The sequence below is a fragment of the Hevea brasiliensis genome, chromosome 1 (assembly GCF_030052815.1).
Source record: "Hevea brasiliensis isolate MT/VB/25A 57/8 chromosome 1, ASM3005281v1, whole genome shotgun sequence".
Taxonomy (NCBI): domain Eukaryota; kingdom Viridiplantae; phylum Streptophyta; class Magnoliopsida; order Malpighiales; family Euphorbiaceae; genus Hevea; species Hevea brasiliensis.
Genome location: NC_079493.1, coordinates 121,598,706 through 121,613,662, shown reverse-complemented (window position 1 = coordinate 121,613,662; position 14,957 = coordinate 121,598,706). Strand labels below are relative to the sequence as shown.

Here is a 14,957-nt window from a genome sequence, read left to right as displayed (position 1 = left end):
CTGACCCTTTAAACACCAACTTGGCCCATCTAGTGTGGATCCATGTTTCAGCATTTTGTCTGATTTATGCCATAATTTAGTGAAAGATCAAAAAAGGGATAGGCTTATCGCCTTATCCAGCTACAATGTCTATGGCACCACAAAAATTACGCTCCAAATCTCTCCTAGGAAAGCCCAGTTTGCCACGTGTCCAGCTAAAGATCCACGCAAAAATATCAAAAGGCCCCAACTCCCATGTTCGCTGCTGAAACGCACGAAGAATTCAGCTGGCTAGCAACCAAAACCAAGGCTATGGCATCTCTCGCAACCTTTGCTGCTGTGCAACCTGCCACCGTCAAGGACCTTGGTGGTAGCTCTCTAAGGGGAACAAAGCTCCATGTCAAGCCATCTCGCCAGAGCTTGAGTCCCAAAAACAGGAGGTACCAAATGCCAATATATCTCATCTTTTCATTCTATTGTACTCACTTTACATGATTTGGCTTTGCATAATTTGGTGTCTGATTTTGTTATGGCTTTTGGATAGGACTGGTGCTGTGGTAGCAAAGTATGGTGATAAGAGTGTGTACTTTGATTTGGAGGATTTGGGCAACACTACTGGGCAGTGGGACTTGTACGGATCAGATGCACCTTCTCCATACAACCCTCTCCAGGTTTCTGACCACTTCCCTTCTGAATTTGAATTCAGAAAAAGATAGAGCCAAGTCCAGTTATGCGTTGAATTTTCATTTCTATGGTAGAAAATGCAAAAAAATGTCTCAAAATGCTTTCAATGAGAGTCGAACTCAAGACCTCCCGCTTACTAAACGGGTGCTCTAACCAACTGAGCTATGAAAGCAATAGGTGCTGCTTAATCAACAGAAATTAATAATTGTGATATTCAGATTGACAATCGATGTTCTTATGTAACATTGAATAACAGTAATTTTGCATTAAGTGGATTGAGATGATTTGATCCTGTTGGTGTTCATAAATGATTTAGTGATATGGTTCAAACTAATAAGGTTGAGAAGAAAATTTGTTGAGAGAGGGCATACATAATTTGATATGTTTGAAGATATGTATATTGTTTAAAGATTAGTTTAGACAGTTAAGGAACTAAATTCTGCATATACATGTTACTGCAGAGCAAGTTCTTTGAGACATTTGCAGCTCCATTCACCAAGAGAGGGTTGTTACTCAAGTTCTTGATCTTGGGAGGTGGCTCTACCCTAGCTTACCTAAGTGCTACAGCTTCTGGTGACATCCTACCAATCAAGAAGGGCCCTCAACTTCCACCAAAGCTGGGGCCACGTGACAAGATCTAATTTGCCCTTTTCTTTGTATGTATCTTCTTTTGACTTTGTAAGTTTGTCTAAAGCCTACTTCAGAATAAAGGCCCCTGTTATTAACTCAACTACATTTGTTTTCAGTGTGATTTTGGGGAAATCCTTTTTCAAATCATCAAATGCTTTCTGTTGGATATGTTACTCTATACTAAAATGAACTGCAATCTTCCAAGTATAATTGATCAATTGTATAGGATTAGCTAAGCCAAATAACTCTAGCAGAATTGAAATTGTTGCAGAAGATTCAAGCTGTTTAGAACGCAACACGGAAAAAAAAATGAATTTTGTCCATTTTGAACCCATCCAAAAAAATGACCTTTGAGTCTAACATACTACATGTGCATTTCATGTACAAATGAAAGAATGTATGAAATGCTTCAAATACAATAGTTTTTACACTTATATGCTTTCTTCCCTATTTACAAAAGGAAGGAATAGAATGAAAATAAGAAAACTCTTGACAGAAAGAACCACCAGAATTCATATTTCAATACCAGGCTTTCTCACCCTTCTTCTGTGTTTCTCTTGTATGGTTGTTGTGACATGGTTATCCCTTTCCTTTCCCTTCCTTTCCTCCCTGTATCGTTGCTATCAATGGCGTGCTGTCGGGCTTCTTACACCTCCTAAGTTCTCAAGATAGGAAGGTTTCTTGATGTTTACTATGTTAACAAGTTTTTCTGTTAACTTCAAATTTGAATTATCTTCTTTGACTAACTTCGAATTCAAATTATCTTCTTTGACTATTTCATCTGAATTTCCAGCTGGCTCCTTCTTTGCTTCAGTGTCATTTGATTCAAAATTCCAACCCATAAAATCTGACAGTGTCATTGAATTGGGTCCCTCTGTGGCTGGGTCGTCCATGGGTGGTGTGCTTTCTTGAGGTGTCTCTTTTAAAGGGTTCCTCTTCTGTCCAGCATATGATGGATTTCGAGTGACATAATCAGCATAGAGCACATCTTCAATTCGAGACATGACAGTGTAGGCCAAGCTTTCTAGAATTCTTGAGTAACTTTCCAGAATTGCCTGCCCTATATCCTGTTAGCCAAGAAGATATTATGAGTTCCAGTTTCGTTAACATGACTAGAATTTATTAGCAAAGTAGATATCAATGTCATGGTAAAATTCAATTAGAAACATACACAATTACATATTTGGTCTTGCTTCATCTCTCTATCTCCCGATCAAGGTGATCATTCAAGCTGTAATTGTAACACGAAAGAGAGCTGAAGGTGAAAGGGAATGTGTTCTTACCCGGTTGTATTGAATTTTGCTAATGTCTAGTGAAGATTGAGGAATTCCAGGGAACCTCTGCTTGAGAATGAGTAAGATGGTTTCTGCTCTCTCTTCGAAGAGTTCTCTCTTCTCCAAACTGACAGCAGAACCCCAAGCAGATTTCCCATCTTTCTGGTTCATCTTCCTCTTCCAAATCACTATAGAAGCCTCAATTCTGTTCTTCAGGTCTAGGATTTTATGCTCTGATGATAAGTCCATGGTGGACAGGAATTGGTCAGGATCAAAGAATTCAACTGTAATACTTCTATAAATCGAGTCCCCGAGGCTTGCCCTACCATTCTGCCAAAGCATCAACATGAAAAAAAATGTGACTAGTTGGTCAGGGCACTTGTGTGTCACTTTTTAATGAGATATGTTGCTTCCAAACCCTTAATTTACCTTGGGAAGAGATTCTATGTAGTTTTCAGGAACCTCCATTTCTGATAGAACATTAGCATTTATAGCCATGGCTGCTTTCAGTACCTGGTTCACGCAATCCTTCTGATACTGCAGAAACTTTCTCGCCGCTTCTGATAGACCATTTGACGGAACTTTAGCAGTAGGTAGCCACCATTTATCATCTTTTCTCTTGGTGCTGCCTTTTTCTGAGTCAGGGGCATCTCTTGAAACATAATAGAACTCATTTTGGTCTTTGAAGTTATCCAAGCAGTCCTGAATATCACAAAACCATTTCAAGGGATATGAATTAGACCTTCTGCAATCAACATATGACAAAGTTTATATCTAAAGCTTAAACTAAACTGATTATGTAATATATTGTCTTCTTACAATAAGCATTGCATCAAGCTTTCGCAACGCGGGGATGTTCATGTGAAGATCAATTCGCTGTCTTGTCACCATTATCTGTTAAATCAAAGAAAAAAATGGCACGATCGGATGTCTGTGTGTCAGAGAGAGAAACAAATCAGGAAACATGTTGTTGATAAAAATTTATATGAGGGAGATCGATACCTCCATATTCGACCCATCCTTGGATTTTTGCTGAGAAGCAACAAATTCAACGATGTAATCAGTCACACACAATAGCCAATCAATTTCTTTTCTCCACCGTGCTTTCCTTTCTGCTGACATTGGCTCCAGACGCCATTGTTCACCAAAGACAGAAGCTGCAGCAGGAGGGAAAATGAAAATTCAGGAAATCAACATACTTATCCATCTTTCCCCTTGTGAATTAAGCAAAACAAACTCTTCTGTTGCTAGTTGCTGCTTTTAAAAGGGTATAGAGGAAGAGGAATATTGGAAGAACTGAAAACTATATAAATTTCAATACCATCATGTGCCACAGAATATTACAAAATTGTATGATTCTTTTTTTATTCTTGATGTTGTTTCCTTCTGTGACTAGAATCCTCGTAGACCATGAATTTTATTAAATAATATAAAAGGGACAAGAGATCAAAATACCAGCAAGATTTGTAATGGCATTTGACAATGCCAGAGCAGAGGAGACACCCTTTCCTCCTCCAGACATATCCTCTCCCAAAAGCAATTTAGCAAACCTTTCCTTCATCTGTTCCATATCTGAATCAAACCCCAAAAAGAGAAATTGAAGATCCAAATGAATGTTAACCCAAGAAAATCCTATCTAAAATCTACAGGATCTATCAGGCTGGTCTTACATTGATTTGCTAAATGCAGAGGAATTGGACAGAAAGTGGAACATTGAAAGTAATGCAACGGACTGGAAAGAAATATTTAGAAACATTAAAGTTGGATAAGGACATGCCTGCATTTTGTTTATCTTTGGCTTGAGCAACAGGAGCATCATCCTTGCTTAACCTTGACTTAGGATCCTTTTCGTTCCCATTAGACACGCTTGCACTCTGTTGTTTCTCCGATTGGTCTCTCAGCTGTTCGAAACTACAGCTGTCATCAACGCTCAGACTCTTCACATGACGACCTCCCGAATTCTCATTCATCCCTTTGAAATGAAACAATCTAGACCTCAAACTCTCTTGTTCTTGCTCAAGAGCACGAGCCATTTTAATGGTCACGGAAAAGTACGTACAAGGGACACGAAACTAACAGAAGAAAAACATGAGATAGTTGAACATGAAGAAACTATACTTGTTTGTTATAGAGAACAAGAAGAGGAGCCCAACTTCAAAAAGATTCTATTTCTTTCACAGATTTGTGATTCTTGTATGGATTTTAGTTTGAAAAAATTGTGGAGGTGATTAGCTAGGTGGGTATTGAGCTAGCTTTCCTCTAGGTGTTGGTAAAACGTGGGGTGAGATGTATTAAGAGCAATAAACAAGAAAAAGAAAATTTTTTTTTCTTGAATTTGTGTTATGTGAGAATTGAGCGGTTGTTTTTAGTTTTCAAAGGTCAAAGCTTGCAAAGAAAACGGGAAGACAGACATAAATGGGCAACCGCCATTTCTCTGTATATTTTTCTCTATAATTTATTAATTTACCACCAAAATGCACGGTTTAAATGGATTGATGCAACTTGATGCAACCCCAAATATATACTTTGCATAACAAAAGAGTTTATTAAAAAAAAAAAAACGTGAGACCCTGAAAAGTTCATATGAAAATAAGTTTTGTTTGCCATTTTGTCAAATGGAACGACACCGTTTGGAAACTCGCAGACGTAGCAGTTGAGAACAGCTCTGTACAGCTCTGTGTGGTGGGAAAACTGTTTTCCTCTTTTGTGCCGTGCCACGCCACAAGCGAAATCCAAACGCAAAAATCCAAAGAAAACTCACCTGTAAACTGCAACTACGCAGTCACGCTGACCCCTGAATACCCCAAACCAACCGCAGCCAAACTGTACAAAATCGCAACTCTTCCATTATCACTCGCACTGAAAGGCTCACTTCTCCTGACAAATAGGAGGACTCCATCCAAAAATACCAATGGAGTCGATCGGTGTTCTAATGACCTGCCCTCCAAACTTCCCCTACCTCGTTGAAGAACTCGAGAAGCGCTTCACCCTCTACAAGCTCCAAAACGCCCCAGACAAGACCCACTTCATCAATTCCCACAAGAATTCGATCAGGGCAGTCGTGGGTAACGCCGGGTTCGGTGCCGATGCCGAACTGATCGAACAATTGCCGAAGCTGGAAATCGTCTCCAGTTTCAGCGTGGGGCTCGATAAGGTTGATTTGCCCAAGTGCAAGGAGAAAAGGATACGGGTCACAAACACGCCTGATGTTCTGACGAATGATGTCGCCGACTTGGCTATTGGGTTGATGTTGGCGGTACTGAGGAGGTTGTGTGAGAGTGATCGGTATGTCAGGAGTGGAAAGTGGAAAAAGGGTGACTACAAGTTGACTACTAAGGTTTGAATTTGTGGTCTACAATGTTGTTAGTTTGCTTTATTTTATTGGCTTATAGATTGTTCTGATTTATCGTTTTTGAGATTTGTTTCCTTGTTTTGAAGCTGTGAAAAAAAGGGTCCAATTTTTTTTTTTTTTTTAAGGAAAATAGATTTTAACAGGATTATGGGGATTTATGATTATCGAGAATCATTGTGCGTAATTGAGCAGAATGCGTTAAAAGTGAGAAACTTGAATTAGAGCGAAAGAAAGCATTATTTTAGGCTTAATTAAGGGCTAAAATTTTGTATTCAGTCCAAAAATTGTTCATTATATCATCTTTCTCTTGCGTAAATCTTTGATGAGATCATCTTGGGTTTTGGACTTTTAACTCACATGATAAACAATGGGGAGTGTGGCATGTGATTTTTTGGAGTTGCTTCCTGATTTTGAGCAGAATTTCTGCCATGATTGGTTGGTTGTTTCTGACTCTGAACGACTGAACCTGTAGGTAGTTTTATGATGCTGCATGGTAGAGTAAATTCATGTATGGAATTAGGCTTGTGGGATGGGTAATTATTTGTTTCTGTGTCTTTTCTGTATATAGCTAATCTTTCTCATCTAATGTATTTTGTCTTTGTCCGATTTTGATGGAGAAATTTACATTGGATCAGGTTTCTGACATACTTCTAGATTGTAGTACATTATTTGGTGGCCTATGTATGTCTGTTGGCATTGATGTCACTATTGGAGTTGATGTTATGACAGTTTGCTAGTTGCAACTTGCAACTGCAATGCTTTTCAATGTACTGTCAGTAAATGGTGGGCTTGGAAATTTAATACAGGATAGAAATCCTTGTGTTGATCGCATCTAATGTATAGAGGTATCTTATGAGAATTCTGATTTGTCTTTCCCCCAAGCATTGACAATTTGATGAACCGCTTATTAAAATGCAAGCCGAGTAGGTTTGCACTTGTGTTTGGTTGTTTTTATCTCAAATCTTCTACTGTCGAAATAGTTTCCTCCTTTTTTTTCTGCTGCATATTTTTCTTATCAAAAGCAATGAAACAGATTTTGTTGCTTAGTGGTGTTTTTATTGCCAACTTGGTTTTATTGTACAGTGGCTTTTTTTCATTCTACTATTGTTTTTGTTCAATTTTGTATTCTTGGGTTCAGGCTTTACCTTCCTGGTTTTTGCAGTCAATGACACACAGCAGTTTGAATGAGTGTTGGGGGCTTGGGGCATTGATGCATGCTGGGGTTTTATGTTATATTGCATTTGTCTTAATTAAACGAAAAATGAGCATGAAAGGCTTTTAAAGGACTGAGAAGTTCAAAGTAAAAAAATAAAGTTTTCTCTCTATCATATCCACATGACACACAGGAGTAGGACATGATAATTGGGAATGTTGCTTTTATGCAGCTGTTTAGTCATGTGATGTCAGAGCTGCTGAGTATTCAAACAACTAAATTTCTATACTGCCTTGAGTCCACCTGTCTGGAGATATATTGGAATGCAATACTTTCATAAGCTTTCAAGCATTCCGCAACAATCTACATGGCATATTTGTTTTGGCAGTCAAAATTTCTTCTGCATGCATAATGTTGTTGCCAAGCACTCAATTTGACCAAGTTAGGTCCCATTTGGCACTGCAGGGGACCTGGGAGTTTCGGCACTTAGGTCCTTTTGCAGTGCCAAACAACCACATAGACTATAGTGTGTTGTGTTGGTTTCCTGTGATTTTCTTATGATTCTTGATGCTTCTCAGAATTATTGGTTAACTTCTTTTCAGTTTACTGGGAAGTCTGTCGGCATTATTGGGTTGGGCAGGATCGGCATGGCAATTGCCACAAGAGCTGAAGCATTTAGCTGTCCAATTAGTTACTATGCTAGAACAGAAAAACCAGATGTAAAATACAGGTACTATCCAAGCGTTATTGAGTTGGCTGCCAATTGTCAAATCCTTGTCGTTGCATGTGCACTAACAGAAGAAACCCACCACATTGTCAATCGTGAAGTTATGAATGCATTAGGTCCAAAGGGGGTCCTCATTAACATTGGTAGAGGTCCTCATGTTGATGAACCTGAGCTGGTGTCTGCACTACTTGAAGGCAGGTTAGGTGGTGCTGGGCTTGATGTGTTTGAAGACGAGCCTAATGTGCCTGAGCCGCTATTTGGTCTTGAAAATGTAGTCCTATTGCCTCATGTGGGAAGTGGTACGGTGGAAACCAGAAAAGCTATGGCTGACCTTGTTGTTGGCAACTTGGAAGCACACTTCTTGAAGAAGCCTCTGTTGACTCCAGTGGTTTGATTTTGACATAAAAATTTGTGAATACAAAGACTGATCAGAGGCGTCATCATGCTTCTGGGACTTGAATTAATCTAGATATCATTATTTCCAGGACCTGGCAAGAATGCCTTGATGGAAGAAAACAATATTCTCTAGATTCCAAGTTGTATGGCTGAATTTATTTTCTTCTTAGCACTCTTAAACATGTTGGTATTCTGAAATGACATTTACATGTTCCATTTTTTTTTTGCTGCCAAATCTAGGTTTACATGTTCGATGTTTATTTACTCTATAATGCAAATTAGATAAATCTTCAATTTCTGCTTAAGGGAAAGTTTTATAAATTGCTAAGAAAGCATGCATATTGAGGCAGATTTAGTGTCTAACAGTGCGAAATAATGAAGAATGATTCAATCGGCTCTAATTAGCTTGGGATTAAAATTTAGTTGTTAGTGTTATTTGCTTTCTACTGATTTGCAATTTGTTGTAAGCGAGGTGTAATCGTGATAATCACTGTTTCCCAGAATGGTTAAAAACAAATCTACTTGGTTGCCAAAGGCAAGTTCGGTTTGATCAAGTTGATATTTACCAAAGAACTCTGTGTGTGATTCCTAAAATGTAGTTTTGAAGGTTGAAAGGAAATTTTTGTAGCAATTTTCATCAATGCTTAAGGTATGAAGCAAAGGTATCACCAGTCATCATTGTCAAGTGTTGGTGATGAAATTTCATTTTTAATGTGCATCAAACAACTGGATTAATTATGCCTTTTCTAAATTATATAAATAGATATTGAACTTATTTCAGAATTTGTATTCATTTATTTCTTATTTATCAATGAAATATTTTAATTTTATATTTCAGTAAAATAATATTTGAATTTTTAATTAAAGAAAATTTGATATCATATTAATAAATTATTTAATATAAAAATTTAAATTTATAAGGGAGAATTTTAAGAGTAATTTTATATTTTTAATAAATTTTTTTATACAAATTTCAATTTATTAAAATGAAATTTTCAAACAACCTAGAATATTCAGGGAAGGGACCTTGTTTAAACACCCACTACAAACTATACAACACCCAAAGCTTAACCATAACAACTGACATTTAGACACCCCCTGACAACGCTAACCCTAATTCCAGCTTCTTAACAGTTCACAGACACTCAAAATGGACACCATCGGAGTCCTAATGACCTGCCCAATGTACTCATACCTCGAGCAAGAACTAGACGCTCGCTTCAATCTCTTCAAACTCTGGCAACACTCCTCAAAAGTTGACTTCTTGAAAACCAATCAACACAAAATCAAAGCAATTGTGGGTAACACTAAAATTGGCGCAGATGCTGAGCTGATTGATGCATTGCCAGAACTGGAGATTGTGGCTACTTTCAGTGTGGGACTGGATAAAATTGATTTAAGAAAGTGTAAAGAGAAGGGAATTAGGGTTACAAATACCCCCGATGTGTTGACTGATGATGTTGCTGACCTGGCAATCGGATTGATATTGGGGGTTTTGAGGAACATTTGTGCTTGTGATGGATATGTGAGAAGTGGGAAGTGGAAAGACGCTGATTTTGAATTGACAACCAAGGTTTGTGGTTTTTTTTTTTTAATATTATTTAATTTAATATTAGTTGTTTGGATGCAAATTTATTGAAATGTGTGTTGTTCTGGCAGTTGGTTTACTCGACAATAATTTTGTTTGGATTGTTGTGTTCTTTGATAAGCTGTGACGTAAGGAACTGGCCTATTATGAGATATCAAAACTTAATCAAATTTTATAGTATTCCTGCATGATTTACATAATTTACAAAATTATGGCTTTTCTCTTTCTCTTTTGCTTTTTGGGTGCCCAGAAATTTGCTTTTACTGTCAGTACTGCTGATTTGGTTTGATAAAAGATTTCACAAGTATCCTAATTGGCATCGTATGGTATTTAAGTTAGAAAATGCAGAGTAGCTCTCCTGCTTAGAGGTGAACTGGGAACAAGTTTCAATTTTCCAGACTTTCATCCATCCATAATGTTGATTTCAGGACTTTTAAGAGTTAAGACTCGCATCTCTCATGGTTTATCACCAAAGATTTGTTTTGATTTAAGTCATTTCTCGTCCTCATTTTTATTTGAGTTGTAATAGGGTAAATCGCAGATTCGAAGCAAAAGGATCGAATCCAGAAATTTAAAATGATTAAAAATGAAAAAAATTTCAATTTCCGCTGCTGATTATTTGGTATAGAATTGCATTAGGGATAACTGAACTTGCACATCTCAGTTCCCAACTTCCTGTATATGTTTTCCTGTCACTTCTATATCAATTTTTTTTTTAATATTATGAGTAATTATTACTTCTCATTCAATATTCATGTGAAGACAGTAAGATTTTACACAGATAGAGATATTTTTTGCTGGAAAAAATATGGAGGTAAAAAAGCACAATTTAGTAGGATGATTAAATATGTTTTTGGCTTGGAACTGAAGTCACTCCCTTCTTTTCCCCTTTTTCCAAGTTCAATTTGTATTTGTTGATTCATCTTTTTCTTTTTCTGTTGTTCAGTTTAGTGGTAAATCAGTTGGAATTCTTGGATTGGGCAGGATTGGTGCAGCGATTGCGAAGAGAGCTGAAGCTTTTGGTTGTTCCATAAGTTACCACTCTAGATCTCAAAAACCAAATTCAAATTACAAATACTTCTCAAATGTCATAGATTTGGCCAAAAATTGTCAAATCTTGGTTGTGGCTTGTGCTTTGACAGAGGAAACGCAACATATCATCAATCAAGAGGTCATTGATGCATTGGGTCCAAAGGGCGTTCTTATCAACATTGGAAGAGGTGCACATGTTGATGAACGTGAGCTTGTGTCTGCACTGCTTGAAGGCCGGCTAGGTGGTGCAGGGCTTGACGTATATGAAAATGAACCTGAGGCTCCTGAACAACTTTTGGGCCTTGGCAATGTTGTCCTTCTGCCTCATGTGGGAAGTGATACTATAGAGACCAGCAACGCAATGGCAGACCTTGTGATCGCCAACTTGGAGGCACACTTCGACAACAAACCTCTCTTGACTCCAGTAATATGATTATGTGAGGGAACGTGTTGTTGATTGATCTGGAAGCTTGAGCTCTTACTGTCATTTAGGTATCCTTAGGTTCTACTGATATTTGTTATATTAACATCATGGTTTCTGCTATCTTGGAAGTCCATTTAATGATTTTCACTTGTTAGCTAGGATTTCAAAACATTTACAGTGATTTGATAATCTTACAAGTTACAATACTCATCTAGTTTAAGTACGAACCTTGACACTATATTTGGGAGGGAGTTTTTAGAGTTAAGTGTGGATTTTTAAAGTAGCAAGTATTTGATCGACTTATTAGGGAGCAATGTTTTTTTAAGGAGGTTCTCTAAAACCTTCATTTTTTCAACTTATCAAATTGGTGGATTGAGAAAATTTTGATATCTTATTTTTTATTATTTTACTTTTTTTGGCGGATATTTCTTTAAAAAGCCCTTCATAGTTCATACCCTCCTTCCAAAAAGACCTTAAAGGAAATTAGGGGGACCTGCGGTTCGTTTTAGTAGAATACTCTATTTGTTGTTCTTTGTTTGCCTTTGCCCTTGGCGAATTTGGGATTAACCTTGACAACATTCTGCCATATATTTTCCCCTTGCATCTCTATTCATATGGTTTCTCTCTCGTTTTACAAGCTTTGGGAAGCTGCCAAGTTACCATTATGCCCAAATATAAGTGGCTTATATTGATCCATGGATTATGCAAATTTGTAGGGATAATGATTCAATTTTAACAGTTTTGTTTCTCATAATACTGTGATTCAAGATCTCTTTTCATTCCTGGCTTAAATATAAGGTGGGATGAATGAGACAGCTTTCCAAGCAAATGAATAACGCATAAAGGGAAAAAGGGCAATGAGAAAACTAGTTGAGAATGGAATAGAGTCACCATGACAACTGAGAAAGTGGGTTTTTTTAATTATTATTATTATTTTTTTTATTTTTACAGAATTGCCATTGCAAATGCCCCTTGAAAGCACTATATTTACAAGGCTCCTATCACTTAGGAAAATCCAAAATATCCTCCATGTGGCCATGTATGTTCTTCTAATCTTCTCATGTTCTTTTCTACTTCTCCCTCTCCACTCCAAATTACTTTTTCCCACTATGCTTGCCTTTCTCTGGACTTTCTTGGCAACCAAAGATAGCCTCAGTCTCTTGAGGAGTAATTATTCAACAGATCAAGTAATTTCTCCTCAGGCAGCAGAAGGAGAAGAATCCCCTTTGAAGATAAGGAAATTGAGAGTCTCCAATGTGAAGTAGATGAAAGTCCCTTTAGAATGAGTGAAAAAACACCCAAAAGAAGAACCCACCACACATTGCCATCCACCGCCATATTTCTTGTCAAACTCCTGCCAAATTGTACAGCAGAATAATGAATGAAATAACTGCAGGCTCCATTTTCTCTTTTCTTTTATACTCTATTCATCTATTTAGTATATTTGAATCAAATAAGAAAATTAGACTATTCATGTAATAAACTTTCTGCACAGAAGGAATAAGCATCATCTTAACAATGGCCAGTTTAACAATTTTGAACAAAAAATAATTATTTGTTTTCTACATTTATAATTTATATGAGATAAAGATTTTACCTTTTTCATGTGGGCAGCAATAGATTTGTAGTCTAAGACATCATAGAGATCCAAGGCCTCAGAAGCAGAAGCCATGGCTTGGATTTGCATCTTCACAGGCATGTCTGTGTCCTCTATCAAAGCTTTTCCTTCCAACATCGTCACTTCTGCTCTCTCTCTCTCTCTCTCTCTCTCTCTCTCTCTCTCTATGTATATATGTGAAAAAAAAAAATGAAAACCCAGTTGAGATATGCACAATCAACTCTACCTCTGGCCTCAAAAACAAAGCCAAAACCCAGAAGAAAGGAATTTCTGAAATCTCTCTGTTTTCTGAAGTGCTAGAACCAATGTGCAAGAAACACCAGGCCTTATAGGAACAACCCAAGTACCCATCACCGTTTTTCTCTCTTTTCCAATTGTAGAGGAATCACTGGAAAACAATATTGGGTTGGCACATAGTCCAACCTCTTTGTCATTTTCCCTCCTCATATCAAGGACCCTTTTTTATTTATTTACCTTAGCAAGAAAATAAAAGTGACAGTCTTTCTCTCTCTTACTTGTATCACAGTCACTGAGGATAAAGATGTTGAGGATAAAGATGGTGAGGCTATAAACAAAGTCAAGGTTTATTTGTATTTTTTCGATTATTAGGAGTCAAGTTTGCTTTGAGCACATCCCTGACTCTACTTCCCACCCAATTTAAAAATCAAATTTCCATTTTGCAAGAAACATATCCAATTATCCCCAAATAAGTGGCTAAATAATGGGAATAAATGGAAACACCAATTTACTTATTCCTAATAAAAATCATAATTAAAGTAATAAAAGATAACAATCATGATTAATACATTTTACCTTTTCTTGAGGTCTATTACTGAAAAATTACTGATACCCCATTACCGATTTTCTTCCTGCTTAGAAAGTGGAAGAAATGATGGAAAGGAAAGTTAGAGTTGTTATATAATTTAATATAAAATATAAATAATTAAAAATTATCCTCAATCTTATCTTTTATGCTGTTATAATTGCAATTAGATTATGCAGAGCTTATCCCATGCCCAAAAGTTTTGTCACGTTTTCATAAATCCAAACAATTGCAATTACAGTGCTAGAAAAATATTTAAAAAAGGACAGAAATGAAAATGGAATCCACCACCTTTAGTAGCATACATATTTGCTGATGGAAGATCCACCGATTAATCTCCTATTGTTCGGCGTTGTTTATCCATCTATAAAGTTGTATTCTTAGAGTTTATAAAAGGAAGATGAATATTACCTGCGGTCATGCTTTTATAAAAATTATTAAATTTTAATTTTTTTATAAAATTTATTTAATTTTAATTTAATTTTATAAAAATTATTATAATTAAAAATTAAAGATTTTTTAGATTAATTTATTAATTTATAAATTATTTTATAAATAAAATTATTTAATTATTAATTATTAATAAAAAAAGGATAAAAAGTGAGAGATTTGATGATAGACGTGCAGCTGAATTTTTTTTTATATATCATTTTTTTAAATTAATAAATAAAATAATTTTATTTATAAAACAATTGACAGTTGATTAGGTTATCTTAAAATTTTTTAATTTTTTAATTATAGTAATTTTTATAAAATAAATTAAATTTCAGTAAATTTTATAAAAAAAGTTAAAATTTATTAATTTTTATAGAATATTTATAAAATTGAATAACTGTACAGTATTTATTCTAAAGGGGGAAATAAAAAAACTTTCCTTCTAAGATTATTTTTAATTTTGATACACTATAAAGATGTATAAAATATTAGAATATTGGAAAGAAGCATTTTTTAAATAATTCATATGATATTATGTGTTAGTTTTTATTCTTTTTAATTTATTTTATAAAATTAATTTTTATATAATGTATTTGTATTCATATAAAAATTAAAGTGACTAAAATATTTAGTTTTAACAAATTTTTATTCAATAATTTTAAAATATCTTTAAAATTGAGAGATTTCAAAATTAAATTTAAAATATATATATTATTGGCATCTCCACAATGAAATATCTAAGATATTTTTCTTAGTTTGAAATGCCAACAAAGGTACCAAGACCTTCCTTTGTCTTATCTAGAGTGCTATAGGGAGGATGGATTCTATTCTAGCATATGAAA

At 35.7% G+C, this 14,957-nt stretch overlaps 5 protein-coding genes and 1 non-coding gene across 6 annotated transcripts; 3 read left to right on the top strand and 3 right to left on the bottom strand.

The window, feature by feature from the left end:
- The first annotated feature begins 29 nt into the window (after positions 1–29).
- On the top strand, positions 30–1,393 carry LOC110645940 (photosystem I reaction center subunit VI-2, chloroplastic). The gene is made up of 3 exons (XM_021799214.2): positions 30–419; positions 524–650; positions 1,125–1,393. Exons 1-3 carry the CDS (start codon positions 235–237, stop codon positions 1,302–1,304), a joined length of 492 nt encoding a protein of 163 aa, XP_021654906.1. The 5' UTR covers positions 30–234; the 3' UTR covers positions 1,305–1,393.
- TRNAT-AGU (transfer RNA threonine (anticodon AGU)) lies at positions 762–835 on the bottom strand. Its single transcript has one exon. It is a non-coding gene; the product is annotated as a tRNA-Thr (tRNA).
- A 202-nt stretch (positions 1,394–1,595) lies between the features above and the next one.
- Positions 1,596–5,081, bottom strand: LOC110645942 (rop guanine nucleotide exchange factor 12). The gene is made up of 7 exons (XM_021799218.2): positions 4,345–5,081; positions 4,023–4,139; positions 3,570–3,724; positions 3,387–3,461; positions 2,997–3,269; positions 2,577–2,897; positions 1,596–2,360 (listed from the first exon to the last, which is right to left on the bottom strand). Exons 1-7 carry the CDS (start codon positions 4,598–4,600, stop codon positions 1,917–1,919), a joined length of 1,641 nt encoding a protein of 546 aa, XP_021654910.2. The 5' UTR covers positions 4,601–5,081; the 3' UTR covers positions 1,596–1,916.
- Positions 5,082–5,149: 68 nt separating this feature from the next.
- Positions 5,150–8,430, top strand: LOC110645939 (glyoxylate/hydroxypyruvate/pyruvate reductase 2KGR). Its single transcript, XM_021799213.2, has 2 exons — positions 5,150–5,904; positions 7,675–8,430. The coding sequence occupies exons 1-2, from the start codon at positions 5,479–5,481 to the stop codon at positions 8,191–8,193; spliced, it is 945 nt and encodes a 314-aa protein (XP_021654905.2). The 5' UTR covers positions 5,150–5,478; the 3' UTR covers positions 8,194–8,430.
- A 774-nt stretch (positions 8,431–9,204) lies between these two features.
- On the top strand, positions 9,205–11,462 carry LOC110645946 (hydroxyphenylpyruvate reductase). The gene is made up of 2 exons (XM_021799221.2): positions 9,205–9,768; positions 10,730–11,462. Exons 1-2 carry the CDS (start codon positions 9,346–9,348, stop codon positions 11,246–11,248), a joined length of 942 nt encoding a protein of 313 aa, XP_021654913.1. The 5' UTR covers positions 9,205–9,345; the 3' UTR covers positions 11,249–11,462.
- Positions 11,463–12,132: 670 nt separating this feature from the next.
- LOC110645947 (dynein light chain 1, cytoplasmic) lies at positions 12,133–13,296 on the bottom strand. Its single transcript, XM_021799222.2, has 2 exons — positions 12,837–13,296; positions 12,133–12,593 (listed from the first exon to the last, which is right to left on the bottom strand). The coding sequence occupies exons 1-2, from the start codon at positions 12,972–12,974 to the stop codon at positions 12,438–12,440; spliced, it is 294 nt and encodes a 97-aa protein (XP_021654914.2). The 5' UTR covers positions 12,975–13,296; the 3' UTR covers positions 12,133–12,437.
- Positions 13,297–14,957: the final 1,661 nt, after the last annotated feature.

Coding starts and splice junctions, on each gene's coding strand:
- LOC110645940 (XM_021799214.2), top strand. CDS start 235: ATGTTCGCTGCTGAAACGCACGAAGAATTCAGCTGGCTAGCAACCAAA. Junction 420..523: donor TTGAGTCCCAAAAACAGGAG/GTACCAAATGCC, acceptor GCTTTTGGATAG/GACTGGTGCTGTGGTAGCAA. Junction 651..1,124: donor CTCCATACAACCCTCTCCAG/GTTTCTGACCAC, acceptor ATGTTACTGCAG/AGCAAGTTCTTTGAGACATT.
- LOC110645942 (XM_021799218.2), bottom strand. CDS start 4,600: ATGGCTCGTGCTCTTGAGCAAGAACAAGAGAGTTTGAGGTCTAGATTG. Junction 3,270..3,386: donor AGCTTGATGCAATGCTTATT/GTAAGAAGACAA, acceptor TGTGATATTCAG/GACTGCTTGGATAACTTCAA. Junction 2,361..2,576: donor GCAAAATTCAATACAACCGG/GTAAGAACACAT, acceptor CTTGGCTAACAG/GATATAGGGCAGGCAATTCT.
- LOC110645939 (XM_021799213.2), top strand. CDS start 5,479: ATGGAGTCGATCGGTGTTCTAATGACCTGCCCTCCAAACTTCCCCTAC. Junction 5,905..7,674: donor ACTACAAGTTGACTACTAAG/GTTTGAATTTGT, acceptor ACTTCTTTTCAG/TTTACTGGGAAGTCTGTCGG.
- LOC110645946 (XM_021799221.2), top strand. CDS start 9,346: ATGGACACCATCGGAGTCCTAATGACCTGCCCAATGTACTCATACCTC. Junction 9,769..10,729: donor ATTTTGAATTGACAACCAAG/GTTTGTGGTTTT, acceptor TCTGTTGTTCAG/TTTAGTGGTAAATCAGTTGG.
- LOC110645947 (XM_021799222.2), bottom strand. CDS start 12,974: ATGTTGGAAGGAAAAGCTTTGATAGAGGACACAGACATGCCTGTGAAG. Junction 12,594..12,836: donor TTGCTGCCCACATGAAAAAG/GTAAAATCTTTA, acceptor ACAATTTGGCAG/GAGTTTGACAAGAAATATGG.